The following is a 21,017-nucleotide window of genomic DNA, read 5'->3' on the forward strand; positions in this document are numbered from 1 at the left end:
GAATTTTGCTGAAAGACGAGAGCGGGGTCGATCTAATCTAATCTATACATGGTCCGTTATAATCGGGGTTCCCCAATGACTGTATTTAGCGCTGACTGCGACCTTAGGCCAGGCGCGACTCTAACCACCAACCACATCGCAGGACTACCATCCTTGCACCACTTTCCTGCTTACTCCAGAAAAAAATTATTGTGAGGCCTGAAGAGGTACCGGGGTCAAGCAGAAGATATATTCGAAGTGAGTGAAAGTAAAACTACACGCTTCACCATAAATATACAGTGACAACATGCTGACGCTTGCTCAAGTGGTTTAGGTTCTTTCCGAGTGGTCCGGGTTGCCTGTACTTCGTGCAGAGCCGTGTTGTATATTCCTATATGCATCTATCTAATGACGCGAGTTACCCGCATCAGCATCTCTGGTTTAGGTTCCTTCCAAGTGGCACCGGTCAACAACATGCGTATATAAATCTCTCCAGCACATCTCGCATCACCGTACTCTATACTCCTCACTTCTCGACTTCAGGCTATCGACTGAGGATTATAAACCGCCATGTCGGGCACACCAGCCACGGAATGCGATCCACCCTCATACCTTTCATCGGACCATGTCACTGTCAACGAAGATGAAGGAGTAAAAGGAACTGCGCTTCACTGTGAACACGACACATCTATGTTGACTCAACGGTTGTATCATAGGTTCCGATGCGTCGCAGGACAAAGACTCCCCAAAGGACTCATCAGTCCCTTCACCAGCCAGCACGCCGAAAACTCCGTCCACCAAAAGCACCACGGTCAAGCTCACGACGGGTATCATTGTCGTGTGGAACGACCAACTCGAGGTACAAACTCTCTGGGGTAGAGTCGATGTGGCCATGTTGAGCTACAAGGTAAGCATTTATTCGCCGCAGCAGCAGATCGAGCGCAACGAAATGCTGACGCTGCGAGAGCAGACGTTTGTCAAGAAGGCATTCGACACGCTCATATTACACCCATCCGAGGCAACCCCGCGAAACTGGAGCTTGTTCAAGAGGTCCGATCGGGCTATCTGGCGAAAGGCCTACAAGTACCTGCGTGCGGACTTCTTGTGCCGGGCAAAACTCAGGCCGCGGTTCGCGATCCCGGCAAATGGTTTGGGAGGGCGCGGCGAGGATGCCTTCATTCTCCAATCTGTCGGATGGCGTGCTATGGCGCTGCAGCTGTCGAGCATCCGGGTGGAATATAACTTGCCAGACGAATTTCCTGGTAAAGCGGATGTACGTCCATCCAACTCCTGCTGGTGCCGACGCGGCAGATGCTCATCCTTATTTTACAGTTTTTGAGGATGCATGGACCATTTCCGAAGCAGTAGCCCTACCCGCTGTGCATACCGCCCCCGGCGACATTGGCTGTACAGTCGTGTACATGTATCAATATCCTCGACTGCGATTCACCCTGGAACGAACGCGCCGGTGAACGATGCAATCTCGCGGATGCTTGGCGCATTAACCGAGGGCGTTCTCAAGGTCTCGAGAGGCTGCTCTGCCGCCAAATACGGACCTCATGCCGGGAAGCACATCGAATATGCATATAATGTTCGCTCTAGGAAGCGTCCCGTACACCAATCACTCCGACCCTAATGCTTCGCTGCCTCATGCGAAAGGGTTGCGAGCGAGCAAGCCGTTCCATTGGTTGTGAGCGGCGTTGACGTTCGAGGTCAGATGAGGCGGTATCACCAGGGCCGGTACCGACACGGGTGGGTTACTGCGCTCGCTATAAATGCTAACAGTCTTCGCGTCTTCCAGTCCGGCGCGAAGGGGCGCCTTTCTAAGCGGTTCGCGCAGGATTCGGCGAAAAGCAATATCACCGGGTACCTTCTCGCAGCACTTCGTTATTTTTGTGTAGTTATAAAGGGAACACCATCGGACAGATCGTGAGTTCGAGCACCCACGTATAGCGCGAACCACCCGAACATACTTAGCCCTGTTCGCAGCAGCATGATGCATCCCAGCATCCGCGGCCATCGCACGCGGGCGGCGCAGCCCTGGTCCTATTCCCGGCCAGAAGAGTGCGGTGCCCAAAAGGAACGTCCATTTTCGTACCGAACGAACGAGAAAGAAACAGCATGTAAACTAGGGGGGTGGCACCGGAGCCCGACGCTATAATAGATACGGAGGTGTTGTGCTATGAACATCCATGCTGTCGTAAAGTTCAAGACCCGCGCTGCGGTGGCGGCCCGTGCCCACACAGACCCCGCGAGAGCCGGCAGCGCAGCAGGGGATCTACGCGAAGGGTCCGAGAAGACGGGCGGGCAGACTGTACATATTACATGCACACACTATCCGGGATGCAAGCGTAGCGAGACAACGGCGGTGGTGCGGGGCGTCGGCGGCGAGCGTGGGCGAGCGTGTAGTACGACGTGGCGGGGACGGCAGACGACTAGATCTCCATGCACCGGGCTGTGAGACACGGTGGGTATATTCTGGGTACCGTAGATGGGGAGCGTAGACGATGTGAGGCAGGAGCCGGGTGTAGAGGATGAATGCCTAGGGAGAAATGTGCGGTAGGAGAAAGAAGTTCGGAACGTAGCAGTGAGGGGCATCTCGACTCGTACACACCCGCGAGCACGGCGGCGATCACGATCACCGCGCGTATCCTGCCTGCATCTCCACTGGTGGCTGCTGGTAGTACTGCTGCTGCTGTGGTGGTTGTGGGGAGTATGGTTGTTGTGGGTACTGCTGTTGCGGGTAGCTGGGCGTGTCCGGGAGCTTCTCCACGTAACCCTGACCACCTGCGCCCGCGTCCGCCGCTGCAGTGGCAGCCCGAGCATCGCCGATACCGGCACGGGTACCCCAACCAGTCTAATGGACAGATATGAGTAAGAGCAAGTGGGAGGAGATGCAAGACACAAACCTCGTGAAGCGTCAGTAGTGCATAAATCTTCATGATGGAGAAGTAGTAGCCGAATAGGATGAAGGCGGGTACATGGATGACGTCTTGTGGCCGGTACCACAGATGGGGAAGGAGCTTCGCCGTCCGGGTAGCGAACAACCAAACGAAATAACTGACCACAACGTTCCTGCAAAGACGGTCAGTGACACAACAGGCGCTCGAACGTGAGTATCACTTACCACCAAGGCAAATGGAAACCGCCGTCATCAACCGGGATTGTCGACTTGTAAACCACTATGCCGACGAAAACCGGTCCCGCAAGCAACGTGAACGGGTTGAACAGTTTGTCAACCTGAAACAGGATGATCAGGCCGGACAAAAGTTGCGAGCAAGCAATCAGTGCCTACCATCGTGTACGCAACATACGGATGCGATGTCCAGATGTACCGCTCGGTGAAGAGAGAACGCAAGTCCGACCGCCAGGTGTTACGTGTCCATCGAAGCACCTGCTTCAAGAACCGCCAGTTGGGCTTCATCGTACTGAGGAGCTCAGCCTCCTTGCAGCACTGGACGTAGGTGCTCCAGCCGTGGGCGACCATCCAGCGGGTGAGGAACTTGTCATCGCCCGAGTTGAGCTGGTACTTCCCAAGCCAGTAGTCGTGCGTGAAGCCGTGCAAGAACTCGGGATCCTTCAGGATGACCGTGCGGTAGGCAGCAGTACGGCCGGAGAGACACGGCAGACCGCCGTCGATGTGGGTCGACGAGGCGATCTCGATGTTCCGGATCGAGAGACGGAAAGCGGCGAGAACCTCCCAGACCGTCATGCGGTTGCCGACAGGCTGTACACGCTGCGAGGTTCCGACACCACCGACCTTCTGGTCCTCGAAACACGCCAGGGTGTACGGGAGGAGGGTAGGAGGCCAGATAGCGTCGTCGTCGGCGAAGACGATAATGTCGGTCGTGGTGTTTTTGATGCCGTGGGACATCTGGAGGCGTTTGTTGGCGAAGGGGACGGTCAAGACGCGGATGCGCTCGGGGTCGACCTGGTTGGCGAGGTCTTGCAGAGGGCCAAGCATTTTCTCCTCGGTGATGATGAGAATCTCCTTGGGCTTGCCGACAAGCCAGCTGTGGGCGGCCTCCTTGAACTCCTCTCCGGCGTCGATGGTGGGGACGACGATCGTGACATCTTCCTCGGCGATGTAGGTTGGGTTCTCTGGTAGGGGGACGGGGCGGTAGGCGAGGGAGGCAGCTATACGTATTAGGTACCACAAGTATCGATAAAAGCTGGACAACCGTTAGCATGCACGTCTCTACGGACGATGTGTGGGCGTCGCGCGTACCCAATGATCCCAAATGGTACAACTAGGAGGAGGGTGCGTCAATTAAGGCTGGCCGCGCACTCGCCATCAAGCACGATTGGGTGAGACCAGGGACTTACAGACTGGGAAGTGGTCCGAGGTCAACCGGAGCATGGTGCGACCACCCTCAGGTCGTGTCGGGACAAAACAGCAGAAGGAACAAAGGAGCGGGCAGGTTGAGGGGGATGGCGGGGACGATGCGGAGGGGGTCGCAGCGCGGCGACGACGACGGCGTTGGGCAAGCCTCTCAGCGCCTGCCCGTACCTTACCTATCCCAGCTGCAGCGCCCAAAGCGGAGTCCGAATGCGCCAGCAATGCTCGCAGCCTCGCCCAATCCCCGCCCAGCCTCATCCCTTTCCCCTGATCCGGCCCCGGCCTGCTCGCGTGCGCCGGCGCTGTCCCGGCGACATCTCACTTGTTCGCCCCCGCCGGCGCACAAGGACAGCCTCTGCCACTGGCCCTGCCGAATACCTCCGCGTCGACGAATACAAGGCCGCTTGGCACGACGGGGCAGTCGTCTCCATGGCCGTGCAGCTCGCCGTGCCTGCACACATGCATCATGACGAGCACCTCCCTCCGTCTCTCGTGCCGTGGAGCTCTCCGTTCCGGCACCGGCGCCGGCGGTCTCTGGCAATTCCATCATCATGAGCATTCCGCAGCCCGCCTAGAAACGAGCTGCTGCAATTTGACGGACCGAGCGTCGTCTGTACGCCTCAGGCGCCGCCCTTGGGTACATTCGTAGGTATTCTGTGCATTTTTCGCGCAGTACTTTTCGGCGCGTCCCACACTCGTTCTGTCTGGCAACCAAGTACAGGCCACTAGCTACCCGCACTGTTACTGAGCAACGCCCCTGAGAAGAGAGTACGTACTGTGAGAGCGTCTCACGGCGTCTCCGGAAGAGCCATGATATTCATGGTCTCAGGTAGGCGCTGGGGCTAAAATAACGCAACGCCTCTCACTGCAAACATTCATTTGCTTGTTCCACTTGCACCAGCCCCTCCATATTCAATCAGTCGATTCGTCTGTACTCGCGAGGTGCAAAAGGAACGCTGACAGCAGGAGTTGAACCTACGCGGGAAAATCCCAAGTGATATTTGAGCAGGTTCGAATCCTGCTGTTCAAATCACTCGCCTTAACGACTCGGCCATATCAGCTTGATATCCAAGCTCCCTACTTGTCGCTCTGTCAAGGAGTGCCTCAGGAGATGGTCCGTGAGCCTTCTCCAATCCTCTGAAGTGCTTGCGCGAGGTCCCTCCCCGGTACTTACGCAGGAATAGTGTCTGACTGGGATAGAGTAATAGGGAGCAATAGCTGCCGACCGCGCAGACGAACGGCGACCACTGATCTTGGTCGATGATACTCAGCCACCACTTGATCTACAAATCCGAAATTCGAATGCGCAGCGCCGAACGGGATCTGCACCTCCGCGCCCCGCTAAAAATGAAATAAAGCTGACGCAAGGCACAGTTTCAGCGTGTTTCAGCGGATGTGCGAGCGTTGCGCCGGTAGCAGTAGGTTGGTTGGTCGTACATATGTAGTACCATCGCAAGTGCCCCCCGACGGAGTGTGGTCGGACGAAGTTGAAGGAGCTGGCCTGGTATACGCGATGCCTGTGTAGCCCTAGGAACGTGTGTGGCGCAGCCGTCGAGCTCCGGGGATGCCGTACGTCGAGATGGCTCGTTTCGCGTTAAACCGGGCGAAAGAGCGTCATCTGTGGATGGAGCGCGTGAGCGTGATGCAGTGCACATTGCAATACATAGTAACCTTATGAGCTCTCCAGATGAGATATCAAAGTGCGCACGTTGACTGGCCGACAAACGGTAGCGGATTAGTGTGATTCACCTGCGCATCTACAGGCTGGTACTGCGCGAGATGGCGGCTACTGAGAACAACTGTTCCGACGATGATCGATGAATTGAATTAGTAACGGCAGTACACGTATCTGCGTTCATGTCGCCTTGCACTCTTGGCTTCAGATGCAGTGTTGAAGGAACACAGACGCACCTTCGACAGTCTGAGGACCGGGAATTCGCAGATGATCTTCGCTGTCCGGGAAAGGACAGGCCCATGACGCAGGTGAGGTTGCCAAACTTTGACCACACATACGCACATTGACAGAGATGGAAATGCGGCTACCAACTAAGCTTGTTCGGCAGCGTAGTTTGTGTACGCACGTTCATCTCCCTCCTGCGTTTCACAGGCCGACAAGTTTCAATACGGTGGGGTCCGCCTTCCGTGTGGTGTAGCTCTGGCAGCTACCTCTTCCTCTTGCGCTATGGAAGGTAGCGCACATAGAAAGATATGGCCTGGATCGCAGCGGTACAGCGGACTGACGATCATGGAGGGCTCGAGTGCGAGGCTGGAGTGGTGGCGGTGCGGTCTGCCGGGGAGAGAGAGGGACCGTCGCCAAGAAAGGCAGGGAGAAAATATAAGTGCGGAGGCGCCGGGCGGGAGAGGAAGCCGAGTCCGACGGGACCTCCCTCAGTCCACTGCACGCTACGGGTGGAGTCGCTGGAGTCGCCTCGACGAACGTGCGTCCCCTCGCTTACGCCCTCTCTCAGCGCCCATCACCGACCTCCAGACTTATAGACTGCTCGCCGGGCCCGCCAAGCCTCACTCCTTCCTCCTCTCCTCCATTTCTGCGCGATGGCCTCCGCGGCACACTCAGACGCACCCGCGCCCGTTCACTCGGATCGCGCTGCAACGCAACATGTCTCCAACCTCGAGGAGTACGAGCGCGAAGGAGACGTCCGCTACCCCTTCCTCCTCTCATATCGTGAAGTGAAGCTCCTGGGCATCGCTGGGGTACGCCGCCGTGCACTTTTTTCAGTCACACGACCAGTGCTCAATTTTTCTCTTACCCCCTACACAGGTCGGATTCTTCCTAGATGGTGCGTACATACTCCCCGTAGCTGCTCACGAACGATCCTAACGTCCGTAAAGCCTATGACCTCTTCATCATCAACGTAAGCCCTCAGCCACACTTTTGATCCGTCCCCCATCCTTACCGAATCTCCAGCCCGTCGCGACAATGTTGCAATACCGGTTATACGGTGGTGAATCCCTCCCACCAAATCTCGAGGGCTTCGTCAAGGCCGGTGCAAATATCGGCAGTGTGATCGGTCAATTCGCATTCGGTATGTCCGCCTCCTCCACTGCTCGTGTGACCATCCCGCTTGCCTCAATGCGGCGCGCGCGATGGCGGCGATTGTCGCAATGTACGCAGGGACTGTCGTTCTAACCTCCGTTTTTCAACCAGGCTACTCTGCGGACTATTTCGGTCGAAAAGCAGTCTGTACGTCGGGCTCTCCTCCCTGCGTTTGCATCCGGCTAATCGATGTTCCAGACGGCAAGGAGCTTATGCTCATCATCTTCGCCACCATTGGCTCGCTTTGCGACCCTACAGGTATGAATTGGCTTCTCCCGCTCGTACGTACACAAGGAATAAGCTTAACACACCCCGACACAGGCGCCCTCTCCCCCTCCGGCTCGCTCATCTGGCTCGGCGTATGGCGTATCATCCTCGGTATTGGCATCGGCGGCGACTACCCCATGTCCGCGTCCGTCGCGACCGACCGCGCGAACCTCAAGCGTCGCGGCACGCTCCTCGCGTACATCTTCGCCAACCAGGGCTGGGGCTCGTTCGTCGGCAGTCTCGCGACGATTATTGTCTTGCTGTGCTACAAGCACACAATGGAGGTCGACGGCAAGACGAGCAAAGTTGACGGAGGTACGTCTGATTCCCCGCCGCTGTCCGGTGCTCGGCCCGACTGACGAATGGCATACAGTCTGGCGCATCCTTGTCGGGCTCTCGCTCATCCCGGCGTTCGGCACGCTCTACCAGCGGCTCACGCTGCCCGAGTCCACGCGCTACACGGAGTCGCGCAAGGGCAACCAGCCGATTGCGGACGAAGAGTCTATCGAGGAACTGAAGAAGAAGGCGAACGCAGACCCCGCCGTGACCGAGAAGCCCGTCCCTACAAGCTCCTCCGACGGCACGCGTACGCCCCCCAGCGAGAGTGAGACCGAGACTGCGGCCGCGGCCGCGGAGGATGCGCGGGCCAAGCGCGCCGTCGCGGACCTCGCGGCGGCGAAGAAGGCGCACTTCCGCGATTTCTTCCAGTACTTCTCGGAGTGGCGCCACCTCAAGATCCTCATGGGGACGTGCACTTGCTGGTTCCTGCTCGACATTGCGTATGTTCTTCCCTCGCTCGCAGAGACGTGCGGCTGTACTGACCGGCCCGTCGCTCACCAGGTTCTACGGCATCAACCTGAACCAGAACGTCGTGCTGCAGCAGATCGGGTTCGCGGGCAAGGACGGCACGCCGTGGAACAACCTGTTCAAGATCGGCGTCGGGAACCTCATCATCACCGCGCTCGGGTTCGTGCCCGGGTACTACGCGACGATCCTCACGATCGAGAAGCTCGGACGGAAGTGGATCCAGATCCAGGGCTTCCTCTTCGCCGCGCTCTTCCTCGCGATCCTCGCGGGCAAGTTCGAGACGCTGAGCACCGCGGCGTTCGTCGTGTGCTTTGCGTTCCTCCAGTTCTTCTTCAACTTCGGCGCGAACACGACTACCTATGTGAGTGGTTCTTTGTTTGGCTGTCAGTTGAGTAAGATGCTTACTATGTGCGTGTAGTGCTACCCTGCAGAGGTGTTCCCCACCCGCTTCCGTGCCTCTGCACACGGCATGTCCGCCGCCTGCGGTAAGGCCGGCGCGATCATCTCCGCCCTCGCCTTCAACAGTCTCACGAAAAAGATCGGCACGCCTGCCGTCCTTTGGAGTACGTCCTTTCCCAATATCGTATCTTCGATATGTACTGACCGCGTCCCTACTCGTACAGTCTTCTTCGGCTGCTGCGTCGCCGGCGCCGGCTTCTCCTTCCTCCTGCCCGAGGTGCGCGGCCGCGACCCGGATATCATCTACGCGGAAGAGCAGCGCGAGGCGGAGCGCCTGCGCGCGCAGAACTAGTGTATTGCGACGATCTAGACGGTGTGGGTTGGGGACGGAGTGCTATTCGGGGCGTTGTTGTGGGATAGAACTCTGAAGGAAAACGTCCGGCAGGGACTTGTACTAATGCTTTGCTCGCTGTACTACACAAGTAGCTCTACACGAAATCGATCACGACTATCCAAATCTTACGTATCTGACAGCTTCTCCCAAGGAGTTCATGAATCGAGCCTTGGGATGCTATAAGTTTGCTAGATCATATATTGACATCCGGTCGTACATAGGTAGAGTTATGGACGGTACAATACAACAAGAAAGTACAAGAAGTTATAAGGAGCAGTAGGTATACAAATACTGGTACAACACGTCATCCAATAGTTTGTACAAACGATTCTCCAAATGTGTTAGCCTACATCCCTCAGAACATAACCGAGTCGACGTGTAGCGGAGTCGCTCAGTACTCCGCCATAGGAATGATCTTGCCCGTGTTGTAGTACGACGGCCGGCTCTTCCTGCGGCCAAGCAGCTCGATCTCCCCGCTGTCAAAGAACGAATATCCCGCTGCTCAAAACGGACCAGCATCAGCCACGCCGCCCGCGACGCGCTAAAAAGATAGACAGCGACTCACGCATGGTGTCCTCGTCGTCGTACGCGCCCGCGCCGTCCGCGCTTCCCCGGTGGCCGTTGATGGGCCGGCCCGTCTTCGAGTCGCGCAACACCCCAGCGTGGTCGACGAACGGCTCCGCGCGCTGGTTCGCGGAGAGGTGCAGCTGGATGAGCATGCGCTGCATGTCGTGCAGGTACCCCTTGAGCGTGTCCAGGAAGCGCCGCGTCTGCAGGTGCTTCGACGACGCGCACACCGAGATGCCCTCGTCCTTGATGATGTACCCGATGCCGAACCCGTCCGCAGCGACGGGCCCGAACCCGAACAGGCGCAGCGCGGGGTTTCCGCAGTTCGAGGTCGAGAGGATGGAGCGATTGAGGATGTGCCAGCCGTTGTCGTTGAAGATCGCGGGCAGCGGCGGCCGGTTCGCGAGCGCGCTGCTCCCGCTCGACGTCGCGCTCGCCGGCGACTGCGGCCGGCCCTCGTCCTCCTCGTACTGGCTCGCGACCGCGCTTTGGTACTCCTTCTCGCGCTCGCGCTGCATCAGGCAGTAGAGCGCGTACAGGTGTCTAGGAGAGTGCTGTCAGCGGGCGCGGAGGTGCGGAGTTAGAGGGGCGTACCTGTCTTGTCCGAGACCCTTGCTGCAGTCTTTCGTGAGTTGGACGTGCCCCTGGCATGCCTTGCGAAGGGCGGCAACCTTCTGTGTATTGGGCGCCTCGGAAAAGAATGTCTGAAACATTCATGTTAGCGACCGCCTCGCCCCCGCTCTACCAGCGCGACGCACCTTCACGAAATCAACCGTGTGCGGCTGCACAGTCCGGATCGCCTCCGTGCGTCCGTGCAAGAACGCCTTCGTCATCGCCGGCTCGTACGTGCACTCGATGCGCCCATACAGCCCGTAGTACGCCGCCTGGAACGCCATCTGCACGAACGCGTCCGGGCTGAAGCCGTGGCTAGTGATGAAGTTCTTTCCGTACGTCTTGAACTCGAGCGCTTGGCAGTCGTTCTGGCAAATCAGGTCGCTCAGGCGCGTTTCGGCGAACCGGATCCCCGCGCGCAGCTCCGGGTATAGCGTCCATTCGAGTTTCTTCGGCGCCGTGTCGATCACGTACGACGGTGCAGGCGACTGTTCCTTGGAGTGCCCGTGTCCGCGCGGGGGCTTGTAAGACTTCGCGAACGGCGAGAGGGGAGCGTGGAAAAGGGTGGGCGCGGACGGGTTGATGGAGCGTGCGAGGAGCATGAGGCCCTCGGTGAAGATGTCCGCGGCAAACCTCAGCACGGTGTGCCCATCGACACCGGTGTGCTCGAAGTTGATACCAGCAGCGCCATCTGCACAGACGATGATTTGCAACTGAGGTGTCCTTAGTAATTGGACTCATGATGGGTCGATGGAATATGCCCACCTTGTCGTACCACCGATTGGTGCACGTCCCGACTTGGATGCCGCCCTTCAGGTCGTACGTTCCGCAGAGGAAGTTGTCGCACAGCTCGGCGAGGTTCTCGGGTGCAGTATCGTCCAGGCAGACGACGAAGAGAGCGTTGTCGACGACGTCCAGACATGACTCGTTATTCTTGTTCTTGGTGAGCGCGCTCCGGAGCTGCGACCACACCTTCCGGTTCTCCGTCGAGAGCACCCCAATGGCATTCCGCGCAACCTGTGACCCATCCAGTATTAGTCATTTATACTGGAAGAGGATGCTTCTGGCGCGCACCTCCTGTATGGGCATCTGGTCAGCATCGCCGACAATCGCCTGCAGGTTTCTCAAAATCTCGCGCTCGGTCAGCACCGGCCGATTCTCGGCGTCCAGCACGTCGAACCAATCTGCAGGGCGGCAAATCAATGAGCACCCCGCCGCTTCTGCTTCGCCGTGCGAACGTAACGAGAACGCAGCTACTTACAGAACTGCCCGCGGCGCAATACAACGATGTGCCGAGACTCTGGGTGCGTCTCCATCTTACAACCCCGCTATATGTGGCGAGAACCCGCGAGGTTAGACTGCGGAGCTTCTGGAAGGAATGTGGTAAGAATGGCACACCTGAGTGGGTATCCGGGCTGTGCCAAAAAGTCTTGTGTATTGGTCCATATCGAGTGGGGTTCCGCGCACCGAGTCGGCTTCGAGGATGCCCGCGCGGAGGTCGTGTATAAAACCCAGCGACGACACAATCAGGGAGGCGGCTCGCGGCAGCTGCTGGCCGCGATCTGGGGTAGGGTCGTTCCTACGCAATGTCGAAGCAGTGAGCATAGGGTGCAGACGCTATATGGGACCAATGTGCTTACTCGAGTACGAAGAAGGGGTTGAGGGCGAGGACCACTGGATCGGAGTGTGAGAGGTACGACTCGTACCTGTTCCGGTAACCGACACGTTTGTCAGTATTGATCGATATACGTTCGAGAAACATTGTACTGACCAGAACTCCTCGATGTAGCTATGAAGCGGCGAGCGTGCGAGCGATCGAGTGAGCGAGGGAACGGCGGTCAATGTCATGTGGAGAGAATCACATACCTAGCCTTGTCTTGTGCGTACTCCTTGAGCTTCTCTTGTACGCGCGGGCCGTCGTTATGTAGGAAGTCTTCGACGGCACGGCGCGTCTCGGCGTGCTCGCGGGGATCCTGCAGGCCCTCGAGCGCAGTGAGATACTTGCGGAGCGAGTCGTCGAGCGATGGTATGGGAAGCTTCGGGAGCTCGTGCTGGCGGGCGAAGGTGCGGGATTCGGGCGGGTCGTGTTCGAACCTGGTGACGGGGTTGGATGCGGCCATGGCGGGGCGGGGCGTGGGGAACGACGAGGAGGAGGAAGGCGGATAAGCTCTTAAGGGGCACTACCCCGCAGCGCCCAGGGGTCGCCCGATGCGGGGTAATGCGGGGTACATGCCAAGGGCGCGGTCACGTTTCGTCCATTAGTGCGGGCGCTACGCTTGCGCGATCGTCCATCTCCGCAAGGCCTTCCGCTCGGAGCGCCTCTCTCTCCTCCGAGCGAGCTCAAGGAAGTCGTTCGGAGCACTGGACGATACACACACCCAAGGAGGACGAGCGGAACGACGCCTGAGCGCATGGGAAGCGTCATTCCGGCGCACGACCGAATGCGGCATGCGGGGTCGAAGCTCACAGACTCACGCACTTGTCGCGCGCCCTTCTTCTACCCACAGCCGATCGCAGAAGCACATACCAGAACGTGTTTGCGAGCTATTCCGAGATATACGGAGTAGATCGACTTTATTGCAGAAGCGCCAGCTGGCGAAGCGCTAGCGTTCCGTCTCAGAACCGTAGCCTCCTAAAAGCTTCGCAACGAGCGTCGCGCAGAAGATCTCTATCAGAGCCTATGAAAACACATGGAATACGAATGACAGACAGGGTACAGGGGCGCCCGACTCGCGGGACACCGGGAATATGGCAGGGTATGATAGTGTAGTAACGAACCGCAATCCGGGGTGCATGGTGTACAGCGCGACGGCGCCGCTCGTGTCAGCACCGGTCTGACACTGGGCGCACTGACGGTTTCCGAGACGTTTGCGAGGCGTTCAGCTGAGCGCGCGCGCGCGCGATTCGTCAGACTGGAGCAAGACGCGCGGGGTCGGAGAAACTGACCTGTTTCCGTTTCTCATGCACCATTCTTCGGTTTTCGACTTCCGCCACGAGGTCGAGCAGCGGCGTGCCCGACTTGGCGCACATCCGCCGGTACTTTTGTAGTTTTTTGCTCGCTTCTGGAGCTGTTGGTGACGATGCGGAGGACGGAGTCTTCGGAGGCCGCGAGGGCCAGGTTTCAGGCGAGGTCGGTGGTGTCTGCGGAGGCGGTCAGAACGGGCGGGGAAAACTGGCAGTCAAGAAGACATACGGAGTTCGGCGAAGCAGCAGAGAAAGGACTTCCGGAACGAGACGTGGTTGGCGTTGAAAATGCACTTGGCGTCCGATGCTCTGATTCGTTGGAGAGGAGAGTGCTGATCGGGTCGGAGACACCCGGGAGGTTATAGAGCGGGCAGAAGAAGACGTCGGGGTTGCTGTAGCTTTGCATCGTGTCGTCTTAGTGTCGACTAGTATAATGTCAAGTTTGATAACGAGAGCAGGCGGATGGCGATATCGTCGGTTAACGAGAGGGTGCGGCTAGCTGGATGGTTGAGCAAGAGGCAGCCCAGGGTTGATATATGTATGAGGCACGCTTTGACTTGTATGCCGTCTACGCTGGTAGCCATGACCATGTAGCCTTTGAGCTAGACAAAGCAAAGACGCGTGGATAGAGCATAGCTGGGCCACAAAGAGGCATGTTGCCTCGACGTAGGTGGGAACCCGGGCTAAGCTCAGAGAAGCCACGGGGAGAGCCTTCGCCCGCCATTCACGACCATATATGGCGAGCAGGGCGGACCACAGCGCTAGCCACATAGCCAGCAGAGGAAGATGGCGTAGGTTTGATGATTGTTCTTGAGCCACACGCACGCCCCTGGTCCAAGATTGAGCCACAGAGTAAGAAGGGCCATTCAGAGGGCGGAAATTGCGGGGTTAGCCAGAGTTTCCCGCGGCGGCTCTCCTGCAGCAGCTGTTTCCGCCGATCGTAAGTCCTTTCCCGTACCACCATCGACGTGATACCATCTCCTCTGTTGCGCATCTCGTCAGCACATGCAGGGTGCGTTGACCGACGCAGCTTGGGCACGTCCAGTTCAGACGCTTGATCCGAACCAACTCACCTGTCCGCAGAGCCCCGCGCACAGGCCCTACGCTCGGTATCTATCACAGACTTCAGAATGGCTCAGCACGCGAGCTGTGCCGGGTGTTGTGGACGCTCGGTTGTGGGCGGTCAGGACGATCGCTGTGTACGCCACAGACAACCGATGCGATGCACCGTGCCCATTCGTCCCCTCGCACAGTGATCTCGGCCGGTCTTCTGACTTCTGCGGTCCTATTCGTTGATCTAGAGATGGACGTGTCAGAGGGAATTGTGGGCGAGGGCATACCGGGCGAGGACGCGGCGCAGCGTTCGTCCCCAGAGTCGACGCCCTATGCCGGCGGGCCAGTCGATCGACGGAGGCGCGATCGCGCCACAACGCCTCCGCTTCAACGACCGCGTCCACCAGTCCGGCGCGCGACGCAGAGCCGCCGCGTTGGAAGAGGTAGGCGTCGGGCGCGCGCAACGACGGACGGGGGGAAGGGACGCGGGAGAACGGAAAGGAAGGAGAGGGGCGCGCTTATCTGCCAAGGTGGGTGATTGGCTGAGTGGGCGGTGAGAAGGATGCGGTGACTTGGTTCTTGCTCCCTCTCCGTCCTCCAAAATGTCCAAGCCCGTCACCGTCGCTGCGTCGGCATGACTGAGCGCAGACGTCCCCCTCCCACCCCCCGCCCCGCCTCCCAAGCCCCTCTTTACCCCGCGCACGGCTGCCCTCGCCCCTCAAGCTCTCGCCCTCCTCGCGCACTCGCTTCCCCCCGCCTCCGCAGCCCGCTCTTGCCGACGTTGTCATGCGCGATGCGAACGCCTCGCACGCTCCTCCTGCTCCTCGCGTCCGCCGCTCTGGTCGCTGCTGAAGATTCTGTGCGCACCTTTGCTCCGTCTCTGGCCTGTGCACCGTCTGATCTCCGCCCCTTCGTCGTGTCTCGCTTAGCCGGAGTGTAAGGACGGATTAGACAAGGTGAGCATCGAAGTTCTCGGAGAGTGTCCTGGGAGGTGGTCGCGGATATGTGGGACGTGAGAGAGAGGGTGCAGCGGCGACTGAGACCGTTCTCCGTTGGTATCTATACCCGAATCCTCGATTCAGTGTCGCTTCTGGGCAACCCAGGTTGCACCTTTGTAAGGATCGCCCATCAAACCTCCCGCTCCTGATGCGGCGGCCCGACTGTCTTTTGCGTGCACACAACTCCACGGGGGCCAGGTATCCAACGCGTTCCATCATCAGGGGTGCGTTGGGCACCTAACGTGCCTGGTTCTCCTTCTCTCCGAGTAGTACAGTACTCGTATATGCAAACCGACTATGCAAACAGAGTCCATCGTGACTACCCCGAGGAGTGTTTCGCCTGGGTACGCTGAGCGAGCGTGAGACTCCATGCGCCGAAGCGCAGTCTGGCCAGGGACGCGATACCCCGGCAAGCTATACCTGCCTGTTGGTGTTCCTGTTACGCAGAAGGCCCCACCGATCTCAGTTGAGCACTCGTATGATTACCGCGACCCCTCCGATCCCTCTATCTCGCTGCAGAGGATGATGACTGCGTAGCTGACATGACAACCTTCCGCAGCTCAAGAACAAGTCTGGTCAGTCGCCATGTACGGTGTACAAGCAAGTGATGAAAGCCTGCGATGCCAGTAAGCCTGATGCTTGAAATCCCCAATATCACCTGGTCTGACAAACCTTTACAGATTCCTCAAGTGTAGGTCAATGTAAATGGTAAGCTCTGGCGAACCATGCTCCATTCGTAATGTTTGCTCATCGCATGCAGCAATACCATAACATACAACGTCTGGGCAGCATGTGCCGCATGCGCAGGGGACGCGCCGCCAGACTGGGCCAACTACGCTGACAACCAGAGCTGCGGGAGTGACCCCGAACAACCTTCCTCCAGTATGGATGTCGCGCACGGCACGATTCCCCGGTGGGCATACTTGCCACTCACGCCAGGCAACGAATTCAACATGACCGCGGCAATCTTGACTGCGAACGACGCAACTGACAATTTGACTGCCTCCAGTACGTTATACCGAGCAGGCCCTGACGCGTGATGCTCACTATATTCCTAGGTTCAGGCTCAAGTCGACCAAACGTCGCGGTGCAGGTCGGAGTGCCCATCGCCGCGGGCGTCGGCGTCGCCATCATCGTGACTACGGTGTTCTGGTTCTACTGGCGTCGGAAAACGGCGAGACACAACCCGCGCATGAAGACGCTCCCGCTCATTCCCGGGGCGCAGAGCACCTTCTGGCGGCCCTGGCGGTGGTTCTACACGTTCTGGCCCTGGGCTCGTTCGGCGCGGCTACGGCCGTCGAAGAAGAACTCGAATTGGGCAATCGACGTCGACGAGGACGAGGAGTGGCTCGGGCACAATCGCGCGCATAGCAGCGCGTCATACGTCGACCCGTACAAGATGCAACCACTGTCACCCGAGCCGCTCGAGATGGACGTGCCGCACACGTCTGCGCACATCCAGGAGACGTCGAGCTCGTCGCTGCTGCCGCACCTCGACTTCCCGGACGTGCGCGTACCGACGTTCATTGAGCGTTTCATCAAGTCGAAGGACGGCGTGCGGAAGAGCCCAGCGTACAAGTCCAAGTACGTGTCACCTATCTCGCCGGATCCACAGTTCCGCATCGACGGCCCCACCCCCACCGCAAATACCTTCCCGGCCTCGAAACCCCAGCGGTCGTCATACACGAGGAGTAATCATTCCGGTGCGAGCGCGAGTGCGGCTGCTCAGCCCTCCAGGACGCAGCCGGTCGTCGCCGAGCGCAGCGACTTCCAGCCAGAGTCGGAAGGCGTGGGCAGCAGCGTACTCATCATCTCCCGGGACGGCAACGACTTCTCGTTCGACGACAGCGCGACGACCGCCCCGTCGCACTCACATGCCAGCAGCCCACGAACGCCGACTACGTTCCGACAGGTCAGTGCAGCGTCTTCCGCCTTCCCCCTCCCCGTTTATTTTGGGACACGACGCTGACTATTCTCAGGCGTCCACGGCATACTCGGGCTCTCGCACGAACACGGGCACGGACACAGGCACCGGATCATGGCTGCCCAGCCCGAACCGCGCAAACACGTCGTCGACGCTCTCGGGGGCGTACCCGACGGAGCTGCGCCGCGACCCCGAGCTGACGCAGCCCCGGACGTGGGCGGCGCGCTTCCCCGCGCCCCCGCAGCCGTTCTCGACGTCCCCCACCGCGTTCCACTCGTTCGCGGAGCAGATGGAGCAGCTGCCGGAGCGTGCGCGCGAGCCATAGTGCTGGTGCTTCCGCGTCTTGTCTCGCTCTTCTCGCTAGCTCCGAGGGCACATCACTGTACGGCTGGCTGACGTTTGGCAGATCGTCGCGCCCTTACCTATGATGCCCGGCTGTCCACGACGTCTATCCCCGTCGTCGTGGGCGTCATCGCCGTCGCCACACGCGCGCACGGACGTGTCCATACCCGTAGATACCTCGCACTGTATATGTACACCATCCCTAGTGGCCGTCCTATGCCCATCCGCCCCCATTCCGCTCCCTTGTCTCAGGGGTGCCCAGCGCACCAGCAGCTTACTGTAGAAGAAACGGAAACACCACATACGACTAGGGACTTGCTCACGTCTACAGTACCTACCGCCACCCCGCCCCGCCCGCTCGTTACTTACTTACCGTTACTTACCCCGCACCAGCCGGCTGCCGACGCTCGTGTACGTAACTTATCCGGATGCTCTGATCTTGGACTGCTTGTAGTTGTATTTTACCGTCGTGGAACGTCTTGCTTTGAATTTTGTCTGCTGCTTTTGGTCCAGGGGGCGGTCGCTTTGCGGGTATACATATGGTGCGCCTGTCCGCGGACACGGTGTTCCCGTACGTCGGACTTGGACCTGGAATATCCTACAGACGTTGATCGCATTCCCGGCTTGGTTTGCACCAGCGAATGCTTCCGCCTACTCATGATGACATGTAGATTGGAGCGTTTGTGTCAATTTTCAAACAAGTTCGCTCAATACAGATCTAGAGGGCATATCAGTTTGTAGTAGGTCTAAACTGTTGTATAACAGAGTCACAAGCGAGGCTTTCGGGCTTCGAATGATACTGATCATCCTCGCCTACCGGCGTTCACGACTCCTGGCTCTTACCATGCAAGTCTCCGCGGTGAGCCAGTTCCCTTTCCAAGTGTGGTTGACATCAGACTTCCCCTGACTACCCCTGCTTGATTTCGCTTGCACTTTGTTCAGCGGTGCACCAAGGTAATGGGTATTTGGAACTGCCAATCCTGCCCTAGTATCGTAGTTTTCGCACATGCAATATAGTTAAGCATACAAACCACGCACAGGCAGCGCGGTTGTCAACCTCTTCAACGCCTCCAACAACTCCACATCCTCACTCTCCAACGCGCGGACGTCCCCCACAGGCACACCAAACGGAAGCTCATCAACCTCGCACACCGCGCCCTCCTCCGGCACCGTCCCATCCACCATATACGCCCGCACGCGCCTCGCCGTGCACAGCGACGGCGCCGCGAGCGAGCAGTGCCCATACGACTCCTGCACGAGCAGCCCCGCGCCGCCAAACCGCGCCTGCACCGCGCGCGCGTCCGCGAGCGGGCACACCGGGTCGAACCGCGGCGAGAGCACGAGCAGCGGGTGCGCGGTGCGCGGCGCGGCGAACGGCCCACTCCACCCGCGCTTCGCGCGCATGCGCCACTCCGCGCACTGCAGGTAGTACACCGCCCACGAGGGCCCGACGAGCGGGGACGTGCGCGCGAGCTCGGCGTACAACGCGCGGAACTCAGTGGGGTCGTAGGGACGCGCGTCGCCGTCGCTGCACTCGATCGCGGGGAACAGCTCGTCGGAGTCTGCGAAGTCGGAGCCCGGGGTGCGGGGGGTGCAGGCGCACTCGGTGGGGCGGACGATGCGCGGGGCAAGTAGGGCGAGTGCGGTTTGGTTGCGGGTTTCGACGGCGTGGATGGTTTCTGCGACGAGCGGGAACGCTGTGAGGGGCCGGTAGGAGGCGCCGCGGATTTGGGACCGGAGGTGCTTCGTGGTCATTACGAGGGGTGGCTCCGCTTGCGGGATGGCGATGGGCTCTTCCTCGATGCTGCGAATGGCGTTGAGGTAGCGCTCTTCGACTTTGGCTGCGCTGGGTGCCCATAATGCGCACTTCTCTGGGCCGGCCAAGTGGCAGAAGTGGTAGAAGGAGCCGATGACGGCGTCCATGTCGCCGATGGTGTTGACGAGCTTCGCGCGGTAGATGTTCGCGTCGTACACGCCGTCGAGGATTATGCGCCCGACCTTGTCGGGGTACATCGAGGCGAAATATTGCCCGAGTATAGTGCCATAGCTCTGGTGAAGTCCTGTGAGTCGTGCGTTATGTTAGTTCGGAGTCACTGCACACTTACGAAGCCCCAGAACTGGAGTTTCTCTTGGCCCAGTTGCTGCACGATCTCAAGCATGTCCCGGGCGACGCTCACTGCGCCCGCAAACCTGCCAATTCCGCCCTCCCCGCCGATCTTCTGTTCACAACGTTCCGCGACGAGCCGCTCCCTAGCGCGGTATACGTCCACAGAGCCGTCCGTGACGTTGAGAACACGGTTGTCCTCCTGGAGCCCCCAGAGCCGCCACTGCAAGGTCGTCTCGAAGCAGCGCGCGGACGGCAGAGACGCCCCGACACCACGCGGGTCGAACCCGAGGACGTCGAACGAAGGGCCGACGATGCGCGAGAGGTCCTGCCCTGACCGTCCAACGAACTCGGTGCCAGACCCGCCGGGCCCACCAGGGTTGACGAGGAGCGTCCCGCGATAGTTCTCCTTGTCAGTGGCCGGGATCATGCGCAGGGCAATCGTTACGGTCGACCCGTCTAGGTCCTCATAATCCAAGGGAAGGATCAAACGAGCGCATTGCTGGCCGGAGAAGCATGGGGACCACTGGATTGTCGACGCCGGTTCCAGCTGCATGCGGGGGATTATTCGTCAGACCACATGTCGAAAGTGCGCGGCCTCAAACGTACTGCAAACCAGTCAAAGTCTAGAGGTTCGCTGTTATGCGATGGTGGTGCGGTTTCGTGCCAAAAATCCCAGAGGCTGGGGTGAAAGCTCAGCGCCGTCGCTGCAATAGCAATTGCCGTGAGGGCCAAACGCTTCACTGCTGTAGCCCGGCCCTTGGAGTGGGGCACATAGACAATCTGCGCTTTATCGCAGGATTCAAGTTGGTCCATATGCGTCGTCAAGTTGGCTTCTGGGCCGCTGATGGCTACTTTCGTGCTTGACGGGTTCCCTGCATAATATTCGCATTAGTCTTGAGAGATTCGAAAGCTGTATACTGAATACGCGCGACATCATGATGGATGCGGTTTGTGGAAGCCTGAATACCTACTTCTCTATGATACCCTCGAATATCGCGAGGGCGGCGCTGATACTAATTAGTACTCGGGGGCAATAAGGAAAAAAGGACGAGGTGAGCGCGGGCGCGCGAGGCACGAACTTGGCGAAGTATACTTATACGGGAGTGTCGAGCGCCACAGTACTTATGCCGGACGATAAGCCCGAGGACGATATCGTAAAGTAAGCATCGAGGACCCAGGCACGATAAGCAGAGTGGCGCGGCTCACAGCG

General features: G+C 59.0%; 8 protein-coding genes and 1 non-coding gene across 9 annotated transcripts; 3 read left to right on the forward strand and 6 right to left on the reverse strand.

The window, feature by feature from the left end:
- Window positions 1-549: 549 nt before the first annotated feature.
- TRAVEDRAFT_17883 (uncharacterized protein) lies at window positions 550-1,347 on the forward strand (the record flags this gene model as incomplete). The annotated part of the gene is made up of 4 exons (XM_008035307.1): window positions 550-652; window positions 696-886; window positions 908-1,252; window positions 1,312-1,347. The coding sequence occupies 4 exons, from the start codon at window positions 550-552 to the stop codon at window positions 1,345-1,347; spliced, it is 675 nt and encodes a 224-aa protein (XP_008033498.1).
- A 764-nt stretch (window positions 1,348-2,111) lies between these two features.
- TRAVEDRAFT_142536 (uncharacterized protein) lies at window positions 2,112-4,424 on the reverse strand. Its single transcript, XM_008036466.1, has 6 exons — window positions 4,306-4,424; window positions 4,208-4,229; window positions 3,275-4,151; window positions 3,107-3,219; window positions 2,889-3,054; window positions 2,112-2,836 (listed from the first exon to the last, which is right to left on the reverse strand). Exons 1-6 carry the CDS (start codon window positions 4,337-4,339, stop codon window positions 2,618-2,620), a joined length of 1,431 nt encoding a protein of 476 aa, XP_008034657.1. The 5' UTR covers window positions 4,340-4,424; the 3' UTR covers window positions 2,112-2,617.
- An 848-nt stretch (window positions 4,425-5,272) lies between these two features.
- TRAVEDRAFT_t31 lies at window positions 5,273-5,379 on the reverse strand. The gene has a single exon. It is a non-coding gene; the product is annotated as a tRNA-Ser (tRNA).
- Window positions 5,380-5,824: 445 nt separating this feature from the next.
- TRAVEDRAFT_56515 (uncharacterized protein) lies at window positions 5,825-6,503 on the reverse strand. The gene is made up of 3 exons (XM_008035832.1): window positions 6,230-6,503; window positions 5,990-6,117; window positions 5,825-5,936 (listed from the first exon to the last, which is right to left on the reverse strand). Exons 1-2 carry the CDS (start codon window positions 6,327-6,329, stop codon window positions 6,014-6,016), a joined length of 204 nt encoding a protein of 67 aa, XP_008034023.1. The 5' UTR covers window positions 6,330-6,503; the 3' UTR covers window positions 5,825-5,936; window positions 5,990-6,013.
- Window positions 6,504-6,871: 368 nt separating this feature from the next.
- Window positions 6,872-9,198, forward strand: TRAVEDRAFT_43884 (MFS general substrate transporter; the record flags this gene model as incomplete). Its single annotated transcript, XM_008035747.1, has 11 exons — window positions 6,872-7,030; window positions 7,098-7,116; window positions 7,169-7,191; window positions 7,245-7,362; window positions 7,485-7,520; window positions 7,572-7,631; window positions 7,695-7,955; window positions 8,014-8,419; window positions 8,481-8,808; window positions 8,866-9,010; window positions 9,071-9,198. The coding sequence occupies 11 exons, from the start codon at window positions 6,872-6,874 to the stop codon at window positions 9,196-9,198; spliced, it is 1,683 nt and encodes a 560-aa protein (XP_008033938.1).
- Window positions 9,199-9,412: 214 nt separating this feature from the next.
- TRAVEDRAFT_142538 (acyltransferase ChoActase/COT/CPT) lies at window positions 9,413-12,539 on the reverse strand (the record flags this gene model as incomplete). The annotated part of the gene is made up of 11 exons (XM_008036467.1): window positions 9,413-9,741; window positions 9,806-10,350; window positions 10,402-10,511; window positions 10,566-11,132; window positions 11,185-11,436; window positions 11,494-11,603; window positions 11,681-11,747; window positions 11,818-11,998; window positions 12,060-12,125; window positions 12,191-12,208; window positions 12,286-12,539. 11 exons carry the CDS (start codon window positions 12,537-12,539, stop codon window positions 9,632-9,634), a joined length of 2,280 nt encoding a protein of 759 aa, XP_008034658.1. The 3' UTR covers window positions 9,413-9,631.
- Window positions 12,540-13,326: 787 nt separating this feature from the next.
- On the reverse strand, window positions 13,327-13,789 carry TRAVEDRAFT_43886 (uncharacterized protein; the record flags this gene model as incomplete). The annotated part of the gene is made up of 2 exons (XM_008035748.1): window positions 13,327-13,560; window positions 13,613-13,789. 2 exons carry the CDS (start codon window positions 13,787-13,789, stop codon window positions 13,327-13,329), a joined length of 411 nt encoding a protein of 136 aa, XP_008033939.1.
- A 1,406-nt stretch (window positions 13,790-15,195) lies between these two features.
- TRAVEDRAFT_63016 (uncharacterized protein) lies at window positions 15,196-18,075 on the forward strand. Its single transcript, XM_008036189.1, has 7 exons — window positions 15,196-15,295; window positions 15,366-15,392; window positions 15,994-16,060; window positions 16,115-16,142; window positions 16,195-16,442; window positions 16,493-17,346; window positions 17,414-18,075. Exons 1-7 carry the CDS (start codon window positions 15,230-15,232, stop codon window positions 17,681-17,683), a joined length of 1,560 nt encoding a protein of 519 aa, XP_008034380.1. The 5' UTR covers window positions 15,196-15,229; the 3' UTR covers window positions 17,684-18,075.
- A 642-nt stretch (window positions 18,076-18,717) lies between these two features.
- TRAVEDRAFT_113930 (alpha/beta-hydrolase) lies at window positions 18,718-20,620 on the reverse strand (the record flags this gene model as incomplete). Its single annotated transcript, XM_008036468.1, has 3 exons — window positions 18,718-19,749; window positions 19,806-20,354; window positions 20,414-20,620. The coding sequence occupies 3 exons, from the start codon at window positions 20,618-20,620 to the stop codon at window positions 18,718-18,720; spliced, it is 1,788 nt and encodes a 595-aa protein (XP_008034659.1).
- Between the last annotated feature and the right edge of the window lie 397 nt (window positions 20,621-21,017).

The sequence above is a fragment of the Trametes versicolor genome (assembly GCF_000271585.1).
Source record: "Trametes versicolor FP-101664 SS1 unplaced genomic scaffold TRAVEscaffold_2, whole genome shotgun sequence".
NCBI classification, from domain to species: domain Eukaryota; kingdom Fungi; phylum Basidiomycota; class Agaricomycetes; order Polyporales; family Polyporaceae; genus Trametes; species Trametes versicolor.